At 51.4% G+C, this 18,798-nt stretch overlaps 1 protein-coding gene across 4 annotated transcripts; it reads right to left on the bottom strand.

Moving 5' to 3' along the window:
* Window positions 1-40: 40 nt before the first annotated feature.
* On the bottom strand, window positions 41-16,838 carry Zswim8 (zinc finger, SWIM-type containing 8). 4 transcript variants are annotated; one of them, XM_013025657.1, is made up of 26 exons: window positions 16,365-16,838; window positions 14,160-14,313; window positions 13,844-13,938; window positions 13,502-13,674; window positions 13,218-13,325; window positions 13,011-13,092; window positions 12,763-12,883; window positions 11,036-11,237; window positions 10,710-10,885; window positions 9,293-10,286; window positions 8,437-8,568; window positions 8,117-8,296; window positions 7,594-7,777; window positions 7,258-7,356; window positions 5,672-5,796; window positions 5,010-5,250; window positions 4,754-4,912; window positions 4,426-4,654; window positions 3,965-4,254; window positions 3,593-3,816; window positions 1,993-2,484; window positions 1,606-1,789; window positions 1,330-1,506; window positions 1,078-1,197; window positions 639-817; window positions 41-524 (listed from the first exon to the last, which is right to left on the bottom strand). In XM_013025657.1, exons 1-26 carry the CDS (start codon window positions 16,570-16,572, stop codon window positions 321-323), a joined length of 5,532 nt encoding a protein of 1,843 aa, XP_012881111.1. In that variant the 5' UTR covers window positions 16,573-16,838; the 3' UTR covers window positions 41-320. The 4 variants fall into 4 exon arrangements, with proteins under 4 accessions (XP_012881111.1, XP_012881109.1, XP_012881112.1 ...); XM_013025655.1 differs by having other exon boundaries at window positions 44-524; window positions 639-749; XM_013025658.1 differs by having other exon boundaries at window positions 44-524; window positions 1,630-1,789.
* Window positions 16,839-18,798: the final 1,960 nt, after the last annotated feature.

The following is an 18,798-nucleotide window of genomic DNA, read 5'->3' as shown; positions in this document are numbered from 1 at the left end:
TTTCAAGGTTCAACTGCACAAAGAGGGAAAAGGCCCAGAGGACTAGAGTACAAAAGGAGTTTATATATTTATAAATGCCAAATAAATACCAGAAGTCACCCAACGCCCCTTCCCAGATAGGGCTGTCTCCCCTAGCCCAAGGCTTCTCGGGTCTGAGATATCTTGGCCCCAAACTATCGTCCAAGAGCAGCTGCCTGTTTGGGCTACCAGGGAACTGAGCAGGCATGATGATCCGTCCAGCCAAATCTCACTCCCTCTGTTTAAGAGACCCCTAGAGCCAAAGGCCTGTGTCCCTATGCAGAACCCTAAGGGGGCCAGACTTAGGGGGAAAAGGCGGTCATCTCGAGAGAGACCCGCTGCCACAACTCCTTGGTCTGTTTGCTGCGCTTGAGGTTCTGCAGGATGTCGTTGAACTGCATCATGCCCATGGGTGTCAGGCAGAAGGCGCTGCGAGCACTGCGGATGGCATTCACGAAGTCGTCGTAGTCGGCGGGGGTTAGGTGAATTAAGCGGTGGTGGATGTACTGGAGGAGGACATGGCGTGTCAGCCTTGGTGCAAGCACAGAAGTGAGCCCATCCCCCCTCACCTACAACTGCTAGGTGTCCCACCCAGCTCCACAATTCCTGGGTTGTCCAACCTGCATGTATGCCTGTTGGCAGCGCTGCACCAGTTGGTGGAAGGCGGGGGCACGCAGGTGGTTGTGGGCATGAGCGGGGTTCAGCCGCTGCAGCGTCTCCATGACGATCTCCTGCAGCACAAACGGGCTCAGCACCCCCTTGGCTGCCCCCACACAGAACTGGTGCACGTAGTTCACTCCTGGGGGGCAGGGGGGAGGGGCATGAGACGGGGGTGGCCACCTCTGCCCTAGGGACCCAACTTTTATAGCTCTCACCTCTGGCCTGGCAGAGAGCCTCCCTCCACCCCCCCAGGAGCCGAGGTAACCCCCCGCCCTCGCGCACGCACACATACCCGACCAAGGCCTCAACTCTGAGCAAGAGCTAGGAAGGAGGTCTGGGATAGGAAGGTAGGGGGAGTGGATGGGGGGGGACAATGGTCCTGAGGAGAGGAGGTGTTACCCAGCTTTGCTGCCAGCCCCAGCAACCATTTGACATCATCAGTGTAGGGGGGGGAGCGGGAGAAGTTGTTGGGGTGATCATTGTGTGCCCGGCGACCCAGCATCTCCAGTGCCAGCATTCCTGGGAGACAAGGATGGGTACACGATGGGGTACATCCTTATCCTTGCATGACTCGGAACTATTAGAAGGGGTCCACTGAAGAGCCTTTGGCCTTCGGTTGGGGGTGGGAGTACAGAAGGGGTCTCTGCTCACCAACTCGGTAGGCAGCGTGCAGGTGGTGCAGACTGTGTGGATTGACAGGTTGACTGTGCGTCTCCTCCTCGGGTGGTGGGAAGCCCCCGCTCACTAGAGGGCTGGGCTGTGTAGTCAGAGCAGGCAGTGATGCCCCCTGGATGGCTGGAAATGTGGATGCTGGGTGGACACTGCTCACTGAGGGTGCGACAAAAGCTATGTGAGCTCTTAGTCCAAAGAGGGTGTGAGAGGTTCCCTCCCTACCTCCCCTGTCAAGTGGACCTCCCCTCCATTCACCTGTTCCCTGCCCCCACAACTCACAGGCCACACTGGTGGGCAGTGGGAGCCCTGGCTCTGTGTGGTAGGGATGGACTGTGATGGGTGCCATGGAAGGGACAGGGAAAGACACAGCAGTGGCAGCGAGGGAGGGAGGAGTCACGGAGTAAGGGTACTGAGCCCCCAGGAATGCAGGATGCACACCCTAGAGGCGGGGAAGAAGGAAGCAAGTCATGTGAGGCCTCCCCCTTCATCCCACAAATGGACCCTGCCTTGCTGCTGCCCCTGGGCTCCCAACACCTCCCCAGGACCTTTGGATTTCCATGTACGCCTAGAGTGCCCCCATTCCAACCCCCACGAACTCCTAGCCGCCTCCCATATGCCCCACTCCCAGAATATTGCTCTCACCTGTGGGTATGCAGAGCCAGGCACCGGGAAGACAGCAGGCCGGGGCATATGAGGCATGGGGTGGGCAGGGTGAGCTGGATGAGTGAGGTACTGGGGGCTGCAGGGCAGGTGGGGCTGTAGAGCAGTGTAGGGGTGCAGGCCAGGGGAGTGACCGTGCCCCAGTCCTGGACCTGGATATAAACTGGACCCCACTGAAATAACTGGAACCACTGTAGCTGCTGCCGTCACTGCTGCCGCTGCTGCCACTGTAACAGCCTCAGTCCCTGGGCCCCCCCTTCCCTCAGGCAGTCCCCGTCCAGCCTCCCCAGCTGCCCTGATCCCGCTGACACTACAGCTGGTAGCCCCCTCACGAGCTGTGCATGAGCCACCTGCTGTTTGCTCATACAGCCAGAACCACTGGTGAGCAACCTCAAACAACACTTCAGGGTACACGCCCCCACCCTTAGCAGCCTCTTCCACTGCCATGCAGGCCTTCTCCAACATCAAGTTGTCCTGGAAGGGAGGAGCACAGAGTGTTAAAGGGGGAAGGGCTTAGCCCAGGAATGTTCCTGTGTTACATGACATCTCCCTCAGGGTTGGCTGATTGATGGGGTGGTATCAGAGGGCACAGTATCAGAGCAGTGAGTCCTTTGCAGACACTGAACAAATACTTACCAATGCAAGACCCTGGGTCAAGTTCCTAATTCCTAACCCACCCCTCTCATGACCTCTCTCAGCCCTTCTGAAAGTTTCATCTTGGTTCCTAAACCACACACCTCTACTTCCTTATCTATAAAATAGGAATAATCCAATTTTAGGATTATGAAGTTAAGGATGTGACGATTGTGAAGGTATATTACAGGTTGAACATTCCTAATCCCCAAACCCCCAAATGCTCTAAACTCCTATTTTAAGACACTTTCAGTTCTGTTTTGTTTTTATTTTCTAGTGTCTTGCTATGTAGCCCATGCACTTGCAATCTTCCTGCCTGAGACTCTTAAGTGCTGGGATGGTAAGCGTAGACCACCACACCTGACCAAAATAAAAAGCTTTTTGAGCACTAACATGACACCTCACATAGAAAACACCATAAAACTCGTTTCATGTATACAATTATTGTAAATATTGTTTAGGGCTGGGGAATGTAGGTGAGTCGCTCGTCTAACATGCACAAGGCACTGGGTACAATCCCTAATACCACACAGAATAATTTTAAGATTAGCTTCAGGCTACATGTATGTTGTATATGAAATATAAATTTCATGTTAAGACTTAGGTCCCATCCCCCAAATACCTCACTATGTGTAGCCAAATATTCCAAAATCTGAATCTGAAACATTTCTGGTCTCAAGCATTAAGCTACTCAACCTGTAATACATAAAATGTTACCATGAGAGGACCAATTAGACACTGTGTAAACTCTTGGACATGGCCATCAAAGCACTGGGCTTTCAAACTGGGTGCAATGGAACATGTCTGAGGTCCCAACTATTTGGAAGGCTGAGGCAGAAGGCACACCAGTTCAAGAACAGACTGGGCAACTTCGTGAGGCCTTGTCTGAAAATAAATTGAAGAGCTGGGCCCTTGAGTTTCCCCATGCCCAACCTCCCTGCCCAAATACCTGCTCTTTGCACTGCACCAAGGCCCGCTGGATTTCATTGGGGTTCAACGCATGAGCATGAGGCAGGCAGCTTAGGGCCAACTCTGCTGCGGCCCTCACCATATTGGAGTCTCGTGCCCGAGATGCTCTATCAGCCAGGGATGCGACCTCAGGGGGTGTCAGGTGCCCATCCCAGCATTCTACCAATATAGTCAGGGCTGCACTGCCAATCTCCATTGCCTGCCCTTTGGGGAAAGGAGAGAAGAGTGAAGTAGCTTGGTGTGGGCACCAGTGGGGCATATGGATGATGTCTTATCAGATCAATAATGCCACCAAAGACCCTTTTCTCCAGTTAGTCCCTCTCCCATACCCAAATCAGGACATTGGTTTTACCTGTAATCCAGGAAACGTGGGAGGAATAGGTACGTGAGAGCCAGTTTGGAGAAACAAAGTTGTGCAGGCCGAGGGCATAAAGCCCAATTTCGAAGGCGCAAAGGTGCAGGTTGCGATGAGGACCCTGGTGGCCCCCTGAGGAAGATGGATGTGTAAAAATGGAAGTGCTGCTGTTGCCCCCTGCCTTGATCAGCACTGTCTTCGCCAGCTCGAAATAGAAGTGTGCAGCTGCCTCTGAGGGCTGATTGGGTACGTGCGGGGCATGACTCTCGGGGCGCCGGCCCTTGTACCTGAAGGGGAAGAGGGGTAGGGACAGGTTTGTGATTTTTTTTTCCAAGTAGGTGTCTAGGTAGGTAGGGAAAGACCAAGGTGAGGACTTGGGGAAGAGTGGCTGGCTACCACGAGGGCAGGGCTCTGAGGGTGGGCCGGGTCAGAGGAGCAGGGTGGTTCTTCCCACTGACCTGCCCACTTCAACTGTCTTTGCTCGGGCCCCTCCACTGGCACTGGCTCGGCGACTTCCACTGGAGGATGAGGAACCCAGTGAGTCCGATGAGGAGCTGCTAATGCTGTCACTGTCTTGTCCTCGACCCCAAGAAGTGGGGGCCCAGCCTCCTCGCAGTGGTCTCCGGCTTAAGGTGGGGGAGCTATCCGATGTTGTCTCTGGGGCACTGCTGTCAATGCTGGCCATGCCTGAGTCCCCCAAGAGAAAATCAGTGTCAGGAGTTCCTGCAATCAGACCCCAATCTGCAGAAATGTCCTGCCTCCATACCATCTCACGGGGCACCTCACCTGTGTGCTTCTTTTTGGGCCTCCCTGGAGATCCCCAGCCCCGTCCATTATAGCCTCCACGACTGCCGAGTGCCAGACGACTGGGAACCTTCCCCTCCGGCCTTGGGGTCAAAGCTGCCTCAGGTGGGAGACCATCACAGGGAGAATGTGGAGAGCTTTCTAGGTAACAAAATTAGACACTGGGATGAGCCCAGGAAAGGGTATCCCAACATGGGTCTCTACTACTCATCCCCCCTGCCCAGTGCCCCCACCTCACCAGGCACATTCTTCTCTGTGTAGCCCTCAGTGGGGCCTGGCCCAGTCCCTGCCATGTTCCCTGGCTGAGCAGGCCCTGCAGAGCCTGAGGCCAATGGCTGTAGGGCCCCTGGGGCAGACGGGGCCCCGTGCTTGGAAGGAGACCTCTGGTTGGCTGTGGCCGGGCGGCTAGATGAGTAGAATGAACTCAGTGTCTGTGGCTTGTGTGTCTGGCTCTCTCGGTCCAAGAGTTTATCTAAGATCTGAAGAAGAGAGAAGCAATGACAAGATGTCCTTTGTCCTGACTTCCATTATCTTCTTTCTCCTTGAAGCAGCCTAATGCTACCTCCTCAGGAAGCTGTCCCCAGTTAGAACTACAGGATAACCTCCCAGCTTACATGTCTTGGTATCCTCCGTAACACTTACCTCAAGACTGAATATACTGATATTCAATAAACATTGAAATAAATGAATGAATGACTTTATGCTCTCTGCTTCTCTTCTTCCACCTCATGCCCAAGCACACCTATAAGAACCATTGGTCTCTTGTTCTTTATGAGAAGTCCCCAAGATACCTCCTATGGGCAGAATAGTACTTTTCTCATTGTACTGGAAACTTCGGAGAAAGGATGTGACATTTGCTTGCTCTGTGTCTGACAACAGCCCAATACCTCAATCCCTTACCTTCTTGAGCTTAGCCTGGTCATCCTTGTAAGTGATCATAAGCGCTAATGCCAGGTCACCCTTCTCCCGACGTGTGCCTTCACACAGGAGGGGATGTTCTGCCTCGCTCACTGTTGTCTTCATGCCTGTGAGGAGGGCTCATGGAGATTAAGACTGACCAGAACTTCCAAGGCAGCAAGAGCAGACAAGTCGGGGCCAGCCACCAGAATGTGAGGTAAGGGTTCCCTTGGCCCAACTCACATAATCTATACAAGGGACCCTTTGTTTACCAGATTCAACCTAAGTTCCATCTGCTTCTCAAGGCCTCAAACATGCTCCACTCAATCTACCAGGCATGCACCTATCACTTTAGGAGAGCTGAATTCCTCATTCGCATGAGGACTTGATTCCAGCTGAGTGTTTATGGTGTATGTGTGCAGTTTTGAGGGAGTGGTACTGGGCCTTATGCTTGCTAGGCTGGCTGGTATTTTCTGCTTTAGCCACATCTCCAGCCCTAGCAAACCATTTTGCCTGTGCTGGCTCCAAACCTTGAACCTCCAAATCTTAAGTCTCCTGAGTAGCTAGGATTGCAGATGTGATCCACTGATGCTAGGCTGATTTTTAATTGTTCAGTAGTCTGGGTCTATGTTGTCCAGGCTGGCCTCAAACTCACAGCCCCAAGGAATATTCCTTTTCAGCCTTCTGATCAGTAATGACATATACCATTACACCTAGCTATAGCTGTCTTTATTTATGGTGTTACCCTATCTAGAGCTGACCTATCTTTCTAATCCACATCCCATATGCTATCACCTCTTTGGGACAATTCCCTAGATTTTTGTTTTGCTGCACTTACATACCTACATTTGTTTATTTGCTTATTTATTTATTTATTTATTTATGCCAGGACTAGGGCTTAAATTCAAGGCCGGGGCACTGTCCCCAAGTTTCTTCACTCCAGGCTAATGCTCTACCATATTGAGCCACAGCTCCACTACTGGTTTTCTGGCAGTTAAATGACGATTAGAGTCTCACAGCCATTCCTGCCTGGGCTGGCGTGAGCCACCAGCACCCAGCTTATTTCTGATTTTCTTTTGTGTTTTTTTTGGGGGTCCAGTTGTGGGGCCTGAACTCTGGGTCTGGGCGCTGTCCCTCAGCTCTTCAGCTCAAGGCTAGTGCTCTACCACTTGAGCCACAGCGCCACTTCCGGCTTATTTCTTATGTGGTGCTGAGGAATCGAACCCAGGGCCTCGAGCATGCAAGGCAAGTTCTCTACCACTGAGCCACCTTCCCAGCCCCTCCTGATTTTCTTTTTTTTTATTTTTATTTTATTTGTGGACATATTGTACAGAGGGGTTACAATTACATGGGCAGGATAATGCATACATTTCTTGCCAAGCATTGCAGCCTCCTCCTTTGTTTACCCTTCACATCCCTTCCCAGCCTACCCTCTCCCCCTCCTCCTGATTTTCTTATAGTCAAAGTTAGCTTACATATAGCACTGACTCCCATTTTTGCCCCTCAGGAACAGGATCCAAGTCTTATGTCCCTCAAAGCTTGGATTAAGCTTGAACTCACAGACATGCTCAAGATACTGACAGACTTACCCAAGGCAGCAACTGCTGCTTCAAATCCCAGCTCTTCATCTCCAGGCATCTCATTGTTCCAGTTGCGACTTGGGGGACGGGAACCCGTGGGGGAAACCACTAGGTGAAAGGTGGAGGATGTCAGGCAGACAGAAGTAGCACAGGAGAGAATACAGAGAACACAAGACCCTCATCATTCCAGACCTACCCATGAAGTTGCCTGATGAGCTCATCCTAAAGGTGATTCAGACAACCTTGGGATTCTTGGGTTTTCCTTGGAGAAAGCTACCTCCTCCCCCACTCCCCCGCCACACACTACTCCCAGTACCCCAATCACTGTAGGAGCAGGTACCATACCTGGAGCACAGAGAACATCAAAGATGAAACTGGCCAACATGAGGGGCAACACGGGCCGATAGTCACAGAGTGTGCCTTCCCGAAGCTCCTCTGCCCGGCACCGCATGGTACTCATCTCACTGGGACCCAGAGGGATTTTCTTGAGGAGGGCAGCCACCTCAGACTCCTGGTATGCCAGCTTCACCTGAGGGCACAGGGAGGAGTTCAAGAAAGGTTGCAAGAGTCACCTTGAAACCTGAACAGGGAGCCAGGTGCTGGGGGCTCACACCCACACCTATAATCCTAGCTACTCAGGAGGCTGAGATCTGAGGATCACAGTTCAAAGCCAGCCTGGGCAGGAAAAGTCCATGAGACTCTTATCTCCAATAAACCACTCAGAAAACCAGAAGTGGTGCTATGGCTCAAGTGGCAGAGTGCTAGCCTTGAGCTGAAGAGCTGAGGGACAGCGCCCAGGCCCAGAGTTCACGCCCCACAACCAACAAAAAGAAAGAAAACTGAACAGGGCTCAGATGAGACCGCTGACCTCCAAGGCCTTGGTAGAAGCTGGGGGTCGCTGTAGCTCCAAGGCAAACATGCCAACTCGGAAGGCCAGGTTGTGGTGCTCAGGGCGCTCGCTTAGCACTGTCAGCAGGAAAGCGGCCTTGGTGAGGGTGTTGGTAGCTACCCAGGTCTGACGGCTTGTGGACACCTTGTTCTTCTTGCCCTAGAGACAGAAGTGCAAGAAGGCAAGCAAATGAGTCTAACTCACCTCTGTGGAGGTAGAAGGAGGCTCTCACTTGGGGTGGAGTAGAGGAGCAGCGGTACGTGGTGGCCAGGAAGGTAGAGGAAGGAGGTCTCTCTCACCTTGGCAGGGGGCGGCTCTACCTTGAGGTCGGGTGGGTTGGCTAGCAGGTCCTGGGCAAGCTCCACAGTGAGGCGGGAAGCCTCACTGCTGTAGCCGTGTGCATGCAGGGCTTCAGCACAAGCAAATAACACCTGGAGAGAGGACACGGACCACAGGGCTTGAAGACCCAACTCTCATGGGCAGGACCCTATGCTCACTATGTAACACACACTCCTTAAATGAATGCTAGATGCTGAGCCCTGGGTATTCCACAGGGGCTCAGGGTATGAACACAAGCTGGCGTGATATGATGCCAACCACTATTGACAAAGATCAAGAAGGAAGCAAGTAGGACTCGGAGCAGAAAGGTGGTATGAGGGGAAACTTCGCACCGAATGTGGTCTTTAAAGTCTCTGAGACTTAAAGAAGGAATGGGAGCTAACCAGGCCAGGTGAGGAGAGAGAACATTGCAGTCAGAAAGGCCAACCTGTATAAAACTACAAAGCAAAGGAGGAATACAGAAGACGCCAGGAGAGGGCCACTTGCATGGAGGATGAGGAACAGCGTAGCCAGACCAAGCCAGAGAAGCCGGAAAAGACTGGTCAGAGAGGAGCCTCACCCATCATGCTGAGGACTTGCATTTTTATTCTAAGGACATTGGAAACCACTAAAGTCTTGCACACAACCTGCCATTTTCACAAGCATCAATGTGGAAGCATGAAGAGCATGAAGGTGCATGCGCAGGTCTGTTGGGATCCCGCTACAGGATTCAAAGTCATGCTAACAGGCACTGACATTTCCAACTAAGGCTAGAGGACCCTTCCCAGCAGTGGCTGAGTAGCACCCAGTCCGCCCTCCCTTCCCCAATCCCCTCACCTCCATGCGGCTCTCCTGTTCCAGTGGCTTCAGCCCAGCAAACAGGTCATGTTCTTCCCCAGCCCCGCCCTCAGCCTTTTCCTCCTCGCCTCCAGCCCCGTCCTGCGCATTCAGGTAATATGCCTGGTAATCATCATCCTCTTCTCCAACTGCAGGGGATGCCTCCTTGGTCTTGGGGAGTCCACTGCCACTGTCATCCGTGGAAGGGAGGTCATCTCGAGCACAGACTCTACCAGGCAAGAGGCCAGGGGGGGCAACAGAGGCTGTGGGAGGCTCAGGCCCTTCTGAGAAGTACACGCCAGCATCTTCTTCATAAGTATCTGGAGGCTCAGGGAGGAAGGTAGAAGGACCTCGGGAACCACCAGGGGGAGGACAAGGTGGAGGGCTTTCTGGGAATCCACCAAATGTGCTGGCCTCTGCACCCAGGGCCAAGCTGCTGTCATCCAGGCTCATTTCTGCCAGATCGGGCTCCAGAGAGCTGTCTTCACTGCTCAGCCGTCTCTTGCTCCCGTTGCCCGCGGAGCCCTTGCCTCCACTGCCAGGCCCACCCAGTACCTTGGTTTTGCCCCCACCTGGACCCATTTTGTGCAAAGCCTTATCTCCCCCTTCAGCAGAGAGGCGGCGGGGCCCCCGCTGTGACGAGGAGACCCCCTCACCCAATCCCTTGCGTTTGGCCCCAGGCTCTTTGGGCCGCACAGCTGGGTCAGTAGGAAGAGGTCGGGGCCGGTCCCGGGATTCCTCCAGGCCTCCAGAACGGGAGGCTCCTGGCCGAGGTGGTAGGGCCCGGGCCCAACACAGGGCTAACTTCCGGTCAGTGCCACTGTAGGTGACACCAGGAAGTGGGTAGGCCTCTTCCCAGTTAAAGTAACAGGCTTCCACTGCTGGCCGGAAGCCAGGAAAGAGCCGCTCCAGGGTCTTCTTGTGCTGTCCTCGCTTTACATTTTCAATCACCTTTAGCTGCCACTGACGCAGCTGTGCACACAGTTCCCGCCGGCTGTGGGAACAAAGGCAGGAGGCTGCTCAGGGGACAACCCAGCAGTCTGCACTAAGAGGAAAAAGGAGGGTAGGGAGTAGGGGTACAACCAAGAAAGGCATAGGAAAAGAACACAAAGTAGCATTTCTTAAGCCAGTCCTATAGACATCAGTGCAACAGAGCAATTTTGACAAATTGATGCTGCTTAGGAAAGGAAAAAGCCACTCAGAAACAGGACTCTTAAATGTCTGGTAACTGTGTTTCTTACCCCCTTCCCCACCCCCTGACTTCACCCCCCATGCCCCAAGTGCTCAGGATAAAGTATTAGAATACTTATTCTCTAGGGTGAAAATAAAGGTACATCCCCATGTATGAAGAGATAAGAGAGCTTGGTCTGGTCTGGTCTGGTCAGTCAGTGCTCTGGGGAGTCTGGGGAAGACTCACCGCTGGGGGCTGAGAGCAGGATCTAACACAGCCAGCCTCCATAGTGTGACCATCTCGTCACACATGCTTGCACATGCGTGGGCTGCCACCTCTGACTGACCATTGCTACGGCCTGTGTGCCCGCTGGCGCTGCTATGTGAGGCTGAGGTGCGCACACTGTACCACCAACCTGTAATCTAGAAACAGAGAGAGCTGTGGAATGCACCTGCTAGCTCAGAAGTCAGAACATTCTTCCCTGACATCCCTGTTGCAAAAAGAATGAGGCGGAGGGAGTGAGGAAGGGAAGAAGCCATTGGCAAGCTCCCCACCCAACTTTAGGGAAATACCTGTTCGTAGGTGAGGCACTGATCAGTGAGGATTTCCAGCAAGGGGGCAGCATTGCTGTCCCGCCGCTTGAACATCTCTCGTACAATGCTGAGTAGGTTCCAGACCCCCTCTGGCTCACGGCCCCGGAGAGGGCGCAGCAGACATGCCCATTCCGCAGCAGCTGGAGGCTCCGTGGAAGACAGATACATTGAGTTCACATCACTGTGAAAGGAGTGGAACGGAAGAGGGGGCTGAATGCACAGGTCAAAGAACAAGGGGGCTTCAACCCAAAGGAGGTGCTACCCCAAAATACAGACAGAGTAAAGGGCAAAGGATGGCCATGAAAAACCATCTTTTCTTTCTTTTTTTTTTTTGGTCGGTCGTGGGGCTTGAACTCTGGGCCTGGGCGCTGTTCCTCAGGTCTTCAGCTCAAGGCGAGCGCTCTACCACTTGAGCTACAGCACCACTTCCGGTTTTCTGGTGCTTTATTGGAGATAGGAGTCTCACGGTCTTTCCTGCCTGGGCTGGCTTTGAACTGAGATCCTTGAATCTCAGCCTCCTAAGTAGCTAGGATTACAGGTGTGAGCCACCAACGCTGAAATAACATCTTTTCTTGTGTGTACCAGTCCTAGCTACACATTCAAGGCCTGGGTGATGTCCAAGGCTAGCCCTCTACTACTTGAAATAGCTCCACTTCCAGCTTTTTTGGTAGCTAATTGGAGATAAGTCTCACAGACTTTCCTGCCTGGGCTGGCTTTGAACTATTATCCTCAGATCTCAGCCTCTTGGGTAGGTAGGATTAAAGGCATGAGCCATTGGTGCCCAACTATTTCAAGAATTCTTTTTTTTCTTTTTTTTGGTCAGTCATGGGGGGCTTGAACTCTGGGCTTGGGCGCTGTCCCTGCACTCTTCAGCTCAAGGCAAGTGCTCTACCACTTGAGCCACAGCACCACTTCCAGTTTTCTGGTGGCTAAATGGAGATAAGAGTCTCATGGACTTTCTTTCCCGAGCTGTCCCTCGATCCTCAGATCTCAGTCTCCTAAGTAGCTAGGATTACAGGCATGAGCCACCAGTGCCCAGCTTCAAGAATTCTTCATCTTTCTGGGTGCCAGTGGCTCCCACCTATAATCCTAGCTATTCAGGAGGCTGAGATCTGAGGATCACAGTTCAAAGCCAACCCCAGGGAGGAAAGTCCGTCAGATTCTTATCTCCAATTAACCTCCAGAAAAATCAGAAGTGGTGCTGTGGCTCAAGAGGTAGAGTGCTCGCCTTGAGCTGAAGAGTGCAGGGTCAGCACCCAAGCCCAGAGTTCAAGCCCCAAAACCTGAACTCTGAATCTGGGCATTGTCCCTCAGGTCTTCAGCTCAAGGTTAGTACTCTACCACTTGAGCCACCCCACCACTTTCAGCTTTTTCTGCTTATGTAGTCCTGAGGGATCAAACCCAGGGCATCATGCATGCAAGGCAAGCACTCTACCACTGAGCCACCTTCCCAGTCCCAAGAATTCTTAATCTTTCTTTGCTTCAATTTCCTGATTTGTCAAAGAAGAAAAAGGACTCTTGCTCTACTTAGATAAGAACAGACCATTCTGTGACTCTACATGATCATCCATGTGTTTGTCGATGACATTTGTGTGCCAGGCACCATGCCAGTGCAGGGAAGAGAAAGTAGAGGATGAAGGCATTAATAGAACAAAGGATGTGCCAGCAGCATGAGGATGGTCTTGAGATGCAGAGATGGAACTCACCTAAAGACCACAGGGGAGGGGCCACAGAACTTGTGCAGTGTCTTCTTGATGTTGTCAGTGAGTGTGGACTCATCCAAATACCAAGTGCTCTGGTCTGAAGCTGAGGGTCCCGCAGTGGGGTCTAGGCAACGACAGGTAGTCAATCATCTATTTAGAGGAGTCTGGATTTGCCTGCTACTATGGAGCCTGGAGTAAGGGACACTCTGTACCCCAGCATGCTGTCTACATATTGCCCTTACCACACTCACCTGGGGCTCCACACACTGTATTGATCGCAGTTGACTGAGAGGAGAGAAGTTCATCCAGGAGACGCTGGGCTGTAGGGAGGATCTAGGGAAAGAGAGACAAAGGCAGAGAAAACAGAACACAAATGAGCCCAAGAGGCCTGGGCCTAATAAGATGGCTGATGTGCAGTCCTCAGGCAAACTGGTCAAGGGTGTCCTGAGCTCACTCACCTGCTGAGGGAGCTCACTGATAAGGTACTGAGCAAACTTCTGCAGCTGGTCCCGCTGTAATCGAGACAGGGACTCTGAAACTGGGGCCCGCAGGCAGACCGCAGAAGCCTTAAGAGGATGGAGAGAGAAATGAAACCATATGAGAAAAGGCCTTACAAAGCTGGAGCTGGAAACAGATGGGCAGAGTAGGGGAGGCAAAGGGGCTCACGTTATGGCCAGGCATGCAGCAGAGAAGGGGGGGATGGAGCGTAGGATAGGGCCAGAATAAATTGGGAGGGCCTCACGTTGTGGATGCGGAAGAGACAGAGTGCCACGACATGGGTGCACCATTTGGCCCCAGCCCCACAGGTACAGCTGCAGGAAGTAACCCGACAGCGGTCAAACATCACAGCCACGTTGTAGGCCCCTTTGGGAGGGACCATCTGTGGTGGCACCACTGTAGCACTCAGGTGGAACCCTGGGAAAATATATGAGTATGGTCAAGAAAGAGCCAACAAGACCTGCCCTCAATCCTTCCTGGCTTGGTAGTTATTCAACAACCTGCTCCACCTTCTTGCAATGGCTTTAATTTATAACACAGGTGATGGGAGGCACAAAGCTGCCATGGGGCATGATAAGATCCTTACCTATTTGTAGTGGGTCCTTCACAGCCCTCATGCGAAACAGCTGATCGCCTCGCTGGAACTCATCTGCACTGCCATTGGCTAGACATGAATACAACCTGGGGGCAAAAGAGGACATGGCAACAATCTAACAAATAATCTTCCACAGAACCTTGTCAGGGACCACAATGTCCTGGGCACATTCTCTCCCACCAACACTGCTTTTTTGGGAAAACCACAGGCCCTCCTTCTCTTATCTTCCCCATAGCACAGCCTCAAATACAACATCTTCTTTGTTCTACAGAAATCTCACTCCCACCCATCAGTCCTCTGGTCTCACCGAATGTCCTCTTCATTCTCAGGGAAGCTCCAAAAAGCAATTCGGAGCTGAAGCTGCTCAGGCACTGGAGGGTAAACTTTCTCCACCACTTCAAATGGGATATGAAATGCCACCTGCTTTGCTGACAGTTCCACCAATGGGATCACCAGTCCATCTTTGGAAACAAAGGTTGGGAATGGAAGAAAATAAGGGGAAATGAAAAGGGCCATAATTACTTGGCTTAAATGCCAGTGCCATTATCTTGGGGCCCCCTTCACTATGAATAAAGAAATGAAAATCCAAGGGACCTTCATATGAGGGTGCACGCTTAAAATCTTTTCTAGGGGAAGGGAGCTAGGTAGTCCACATCCCACAGACTGCTACTTTAGCCTATTAACACAAGACATCAGGGAAATTCCAGGAAACTCCTGGCCACACAGTTTGTGTTCCTCCATCTAGCTGGTAACCTGTTAACAGGGCTGACTATCACATTTCCCACATACTAGCAGCCTCTGGATTCATATGGCATTGTTACTATCTTTCCTGTGGCATTCTCCTTTTCTGATTGCTTTTTCACCACACCCTTTTCTCTACATGGCTTCAGGCCCCCATCTAAGGAGAAAGCTAGGCCAGAGTCCAAAACAGTTCATTAGGAACCTCAAAAAGGACCTCAAAGTAGTTAAAAAGGGACCTCTGGCACACCTAAATGCTGACTTCCCCTAATGGAAACTCTCAAAGGAAGACAGCTGTCCCAGAGGACCAAACCTAGCTGTTGCTCCTGGCATCATGTGGAGTAGGATGGAGTCAGCATTCAAGACTTTCCATGGTTTTACTCAAAAAAATAATGATAACATGATAGACTGAACGTCTATCATCTTTTCATAACTGAAAAGAATCTTTAAAAAAAAAGAGTTAAATCCTTTATTTCACCAGTAAACAACTGAAGGTAGCTGTGAAAGGCTGGGGTGGAAATGACATGATCATTAAATGACAGGCCTTAACCAAGCCAGGAAAAGATCAAAATCTTCACCACCTTGACTTCATTCAGTTACTTTCCTCAAAATGAAGGAGCTCTAAGCCCTAAGGCCACCCACACACCCACACTTGCAAATATGAAAGAAGCAGAAAAGCCATAGACTACACACAGTGAAACTACTTATGACTGGTGTGTGTGTCTGTTATCTCTCCCAATAATGTTGAATACCACTAACTGCTGTTACTCCTAGAAAGTGACACATACCAAAGAAGCACCAGAAATCTCTGCAGAGCAGTTTGGAAAACAGGGCTCTTGGGAAATGATCTGAGTAGAATCAAATTAAATCCTTCAACTGCTGAAGGAAGCCAGCTTTCCCTGAGGCCCATGGCAAAAACTGCCGTGAGCAAGGCTGGGAAAGGATGTGGGGGAGTCCCAAGCCTGAGGAGCTTCTCTTCACTCTCCTTTCCATTCCCTCCAACAAAGCAATTCTTCATAGAGATAATCTGTTATTTCAGTATAAGACCCAAGAATGAAAGAAACTCGCAGAAAGCCCACAAACAAAACAAAAGTACTTTAAGAAAGCGCAATTAGTCACACTCTTGCTCACGCTTGAAATAGGGAAAGCTACAACTCCTATCCACTGGTCCGGGTCTTGGCAAAACTCTGATCTAACCCTGTGAGTTATGGAATCTCCTCGCACAGGCCAGTTCACTCCCACTTTCCTTTCCGTGGGCTCCATTCTTGGTGCAGCCGGGATCAGAGGTCAACACCCAGCAGCAAGAAGCTCCCAATCCACTTTTCAACTCAGTGACGCACCTCAAGCGGTCACTCCACAATCTCCCCCTAACCACATTCTCTTCTGTCTACTTTCTCGTTTGTCAAAATCTCAACTGGGTGAAGTTTTTCCGAGGCAGAGAACAGATACTTCCCTTACTTCAGTTCTAAGGCAGGGAGGAACAACAAAAAGATCTTTCTGTTCAAACTCAGGATTTCGATTTCCTTGCCACGACGCACACAAAACACATACCACATCACATCACACGCGCGCGCGGGCACACACACACAACACACACACTACTGAAGTCAGCCCATCCAAGGAAGGTCAGGAAAGCGAGCCCTGAACCCGTTCAAGATTAGGACAGCTCCCCGTCGGAATCCGTTCAATATCAGGACAGCTCCCCGTCCGGGACAGCTCTTGGGCGAGGCCCGAGCAGGGCCCGAGCTCCCCTCCCCCGCGCCGCTCCACTCACCTCGCATTCTGCTGCCGCCGCCGCCACCGCCACCGCCGCCGCCAGTGGGGGAGTTGGGCCCCGCGGACTGTTTGCGCCATCCCCGCCAGTTCTGGCAAAGGCTTTCGGCCTCGGAGATGAAGGAACAGAGTGAATCCTCTTCAAAGCGATCGGAATCCTCGAACGAGAAACGCTCTCCGTCCTCCCACTCGGCGAACATCAGCTCCATGGGGCCCGCACCCCCCGGAGCTGGGTCCCCCCCCGCGGGCCCAGGTCCTGGGCCGCCGGCCGGGGACTGAGGGGAGGCCCGGGGCCTGAGGGGCGAGCCGGGGCTGGGGGTGGCCGGGGCGCTCAGGGCGGCCGTGCCGGGAGAAGATCTCAGGCCTGAGAGAGAGACGGGACCGAGCCTCGCCCAAAAGCGAGGTACGAATGAGGATCGTGGCCGGTCCTCGAGACTCGGGGCCCGGACGAAGCGCTGGGCGGCCGGGGCCTCTAAGCGGCTGCGGCGCCGCCTCCCCCATCAGCTGATCTGAACTTCCGGCCGCGCCGGCCATCACCACTTCCGCCCGCGCGCGTTGCTGAACTGGACGGGGTACGGGCGCGGGCTGGGGACATGTTTGTTTTTGCGGCATTTTATGCTAATTTCTCGAGCCCACCTCAGACACCCTAACAAGCACCCAGCCCCGAAGGTAAAGGAAACGACCACAGATGTCACCAGTAAGTCGGTTTTCATAGCCCCCTTAGGGATAAACAGCTGTTGGTGCATCTCGGGAATTGTAGGCTGACGAGAGACAGCACGGATACAACAGCACGGATACAGGCGGAGACAACTCTATCCAACTCTATTGGATAGAGTTATTGTCCTGACTCGGGATAGGCCCTAAATCCGCGTCACCTTGTGGGAATTGTAGTCCAGAAGCCGGCTTTTTTTAGAGGCATAACTGGGAAAACACCAGGAAAGGCTTTTGATTTCAGAAAATGGTTGTTCTTTTTGTCAGTCTGGCCTTTGAGCGTAGTAGAAATGCTTAACTGTGTGTTAACAGTTTGAAGCACATAGACCCTCCCCATTTTTCACAAATGCATAAAATTAAACATTATAAAGAAACGTTATATGGCAATATATTAAAAAAGACAAAGTTGTAACACTGTAATGATTCTCGACATATTAAATGGTATTAAATGAGTGAATAGTTAATTAGTGGAGCACATGCACAAGCTCTAGCACTGCAAAAAAGAAAAAGTTGTAAATAGCCGGGCACTGGTGACTCAAGCCTGTAATCCTAGCTACTCAGGAGGCTAAGATCTGAGGATCGAGGTTAAAAGCCAGCCTGGGCAGGAAAATCCGTGAGACTGTTTCCTCCAGTTAACCACCAGAAAACCAGAAGAGGCACTGTGGCTCAAGTGTTAGAGTGCTTGCCTTGAGATGAAGAGCTCAGGGACAGTGCCCAGGCCCAGAGTTCAAGCCCTACGACCAACAACAACAACCAAAAAAAAAAGATTTGTAAATACTCTAACTGAAGCTAGTGATAAGTAAAAGTCATATTTCGAGATATTTATAACCATAATTGGGGCTGCGAGTGTAGCTCCATAGTAACAGTGTCTGTTAAGGAGCATAAAAAAAAAAAAAACAACCACCGTAATTTCATGCAGGTACCAATATTTGTGTAGTTTGTTCCCCAAACTCCTAGTTGAATTGCTAACTTCCAGTTGTAGTTAAAGATATATTTTTCCCTATTCAAATTCACAGACCTTTGACTGGAAGTCTAGTGACCCTACATAAAAAGCTACACTCCTCTAATTAAGAGGCAGAGATCAAGAAAACCATGACTTGAGGCTAGCCAGAGCAACAAAACAAGCAATAGTGTGGGAGGCATGGTTCTAGATCACTAGATGTTCTATGGAGACATGACTAATCAAGCCTGAGACCCTAAGTTCAAAGCCCAGTACCACCAAAAAGAACAACTACAGGAGATGGAGACCTGGAAAACTGAAGCCAGCCTGGACAGAAAAGTCTGGAGACTCCATCTCCAGAATAACCATCAAAATCCAGACTAGAAGCATGGCTCAAGTGGTAGAACACTAACCAGAAAAGCAAGACAAGCAAGTCCTGAGTTCAAACCCGGCACCAGCAATACAGGTGCATGTGCATATCTATACACACACAATGAGCAATAGATGAAGTCAATCTATCATACAAACATGTCAATTATCATGGTGAAATTAATACATGCTGTAAGACAAAAAGAATGAAAAACAATAACCAAAAAGTAAAGTCTGTTGGGGATGGGTATCAACAGGAAGGGAAAGGTAAATGAGGACAAACATAGCCAAAGTGCTTCATAAGAATGTATGAAAGGGGCTGGGAAGTTGGCTCAGTGGTAGAGCACTTGCCTTGCATGCCTGAGGCCCTGGGTTCAATTCCTCAGCACCACATAAGCAAAAAGAAAAAAGCCAG

Source organism: Dipodomys ordii, unplaced genomic scaffold (assembly GCF_000151885.1).
Source record: "Dipodomys ordii isolate 6190 unplaced genomic scaffold, Dord_2.0 Scaffold86, whole genome shotgun sequence".
Taxonomy (NCBI): domain Eukaryota; kingdom Metazoa; phylum Chordata; class Mammalia; order Rodentia; family Heteromyidae; genus Dipodomys; species Dipodomys ordii.
This window is presented reverse-complemented; position numbering and strand designations above follow the sequence as displayed.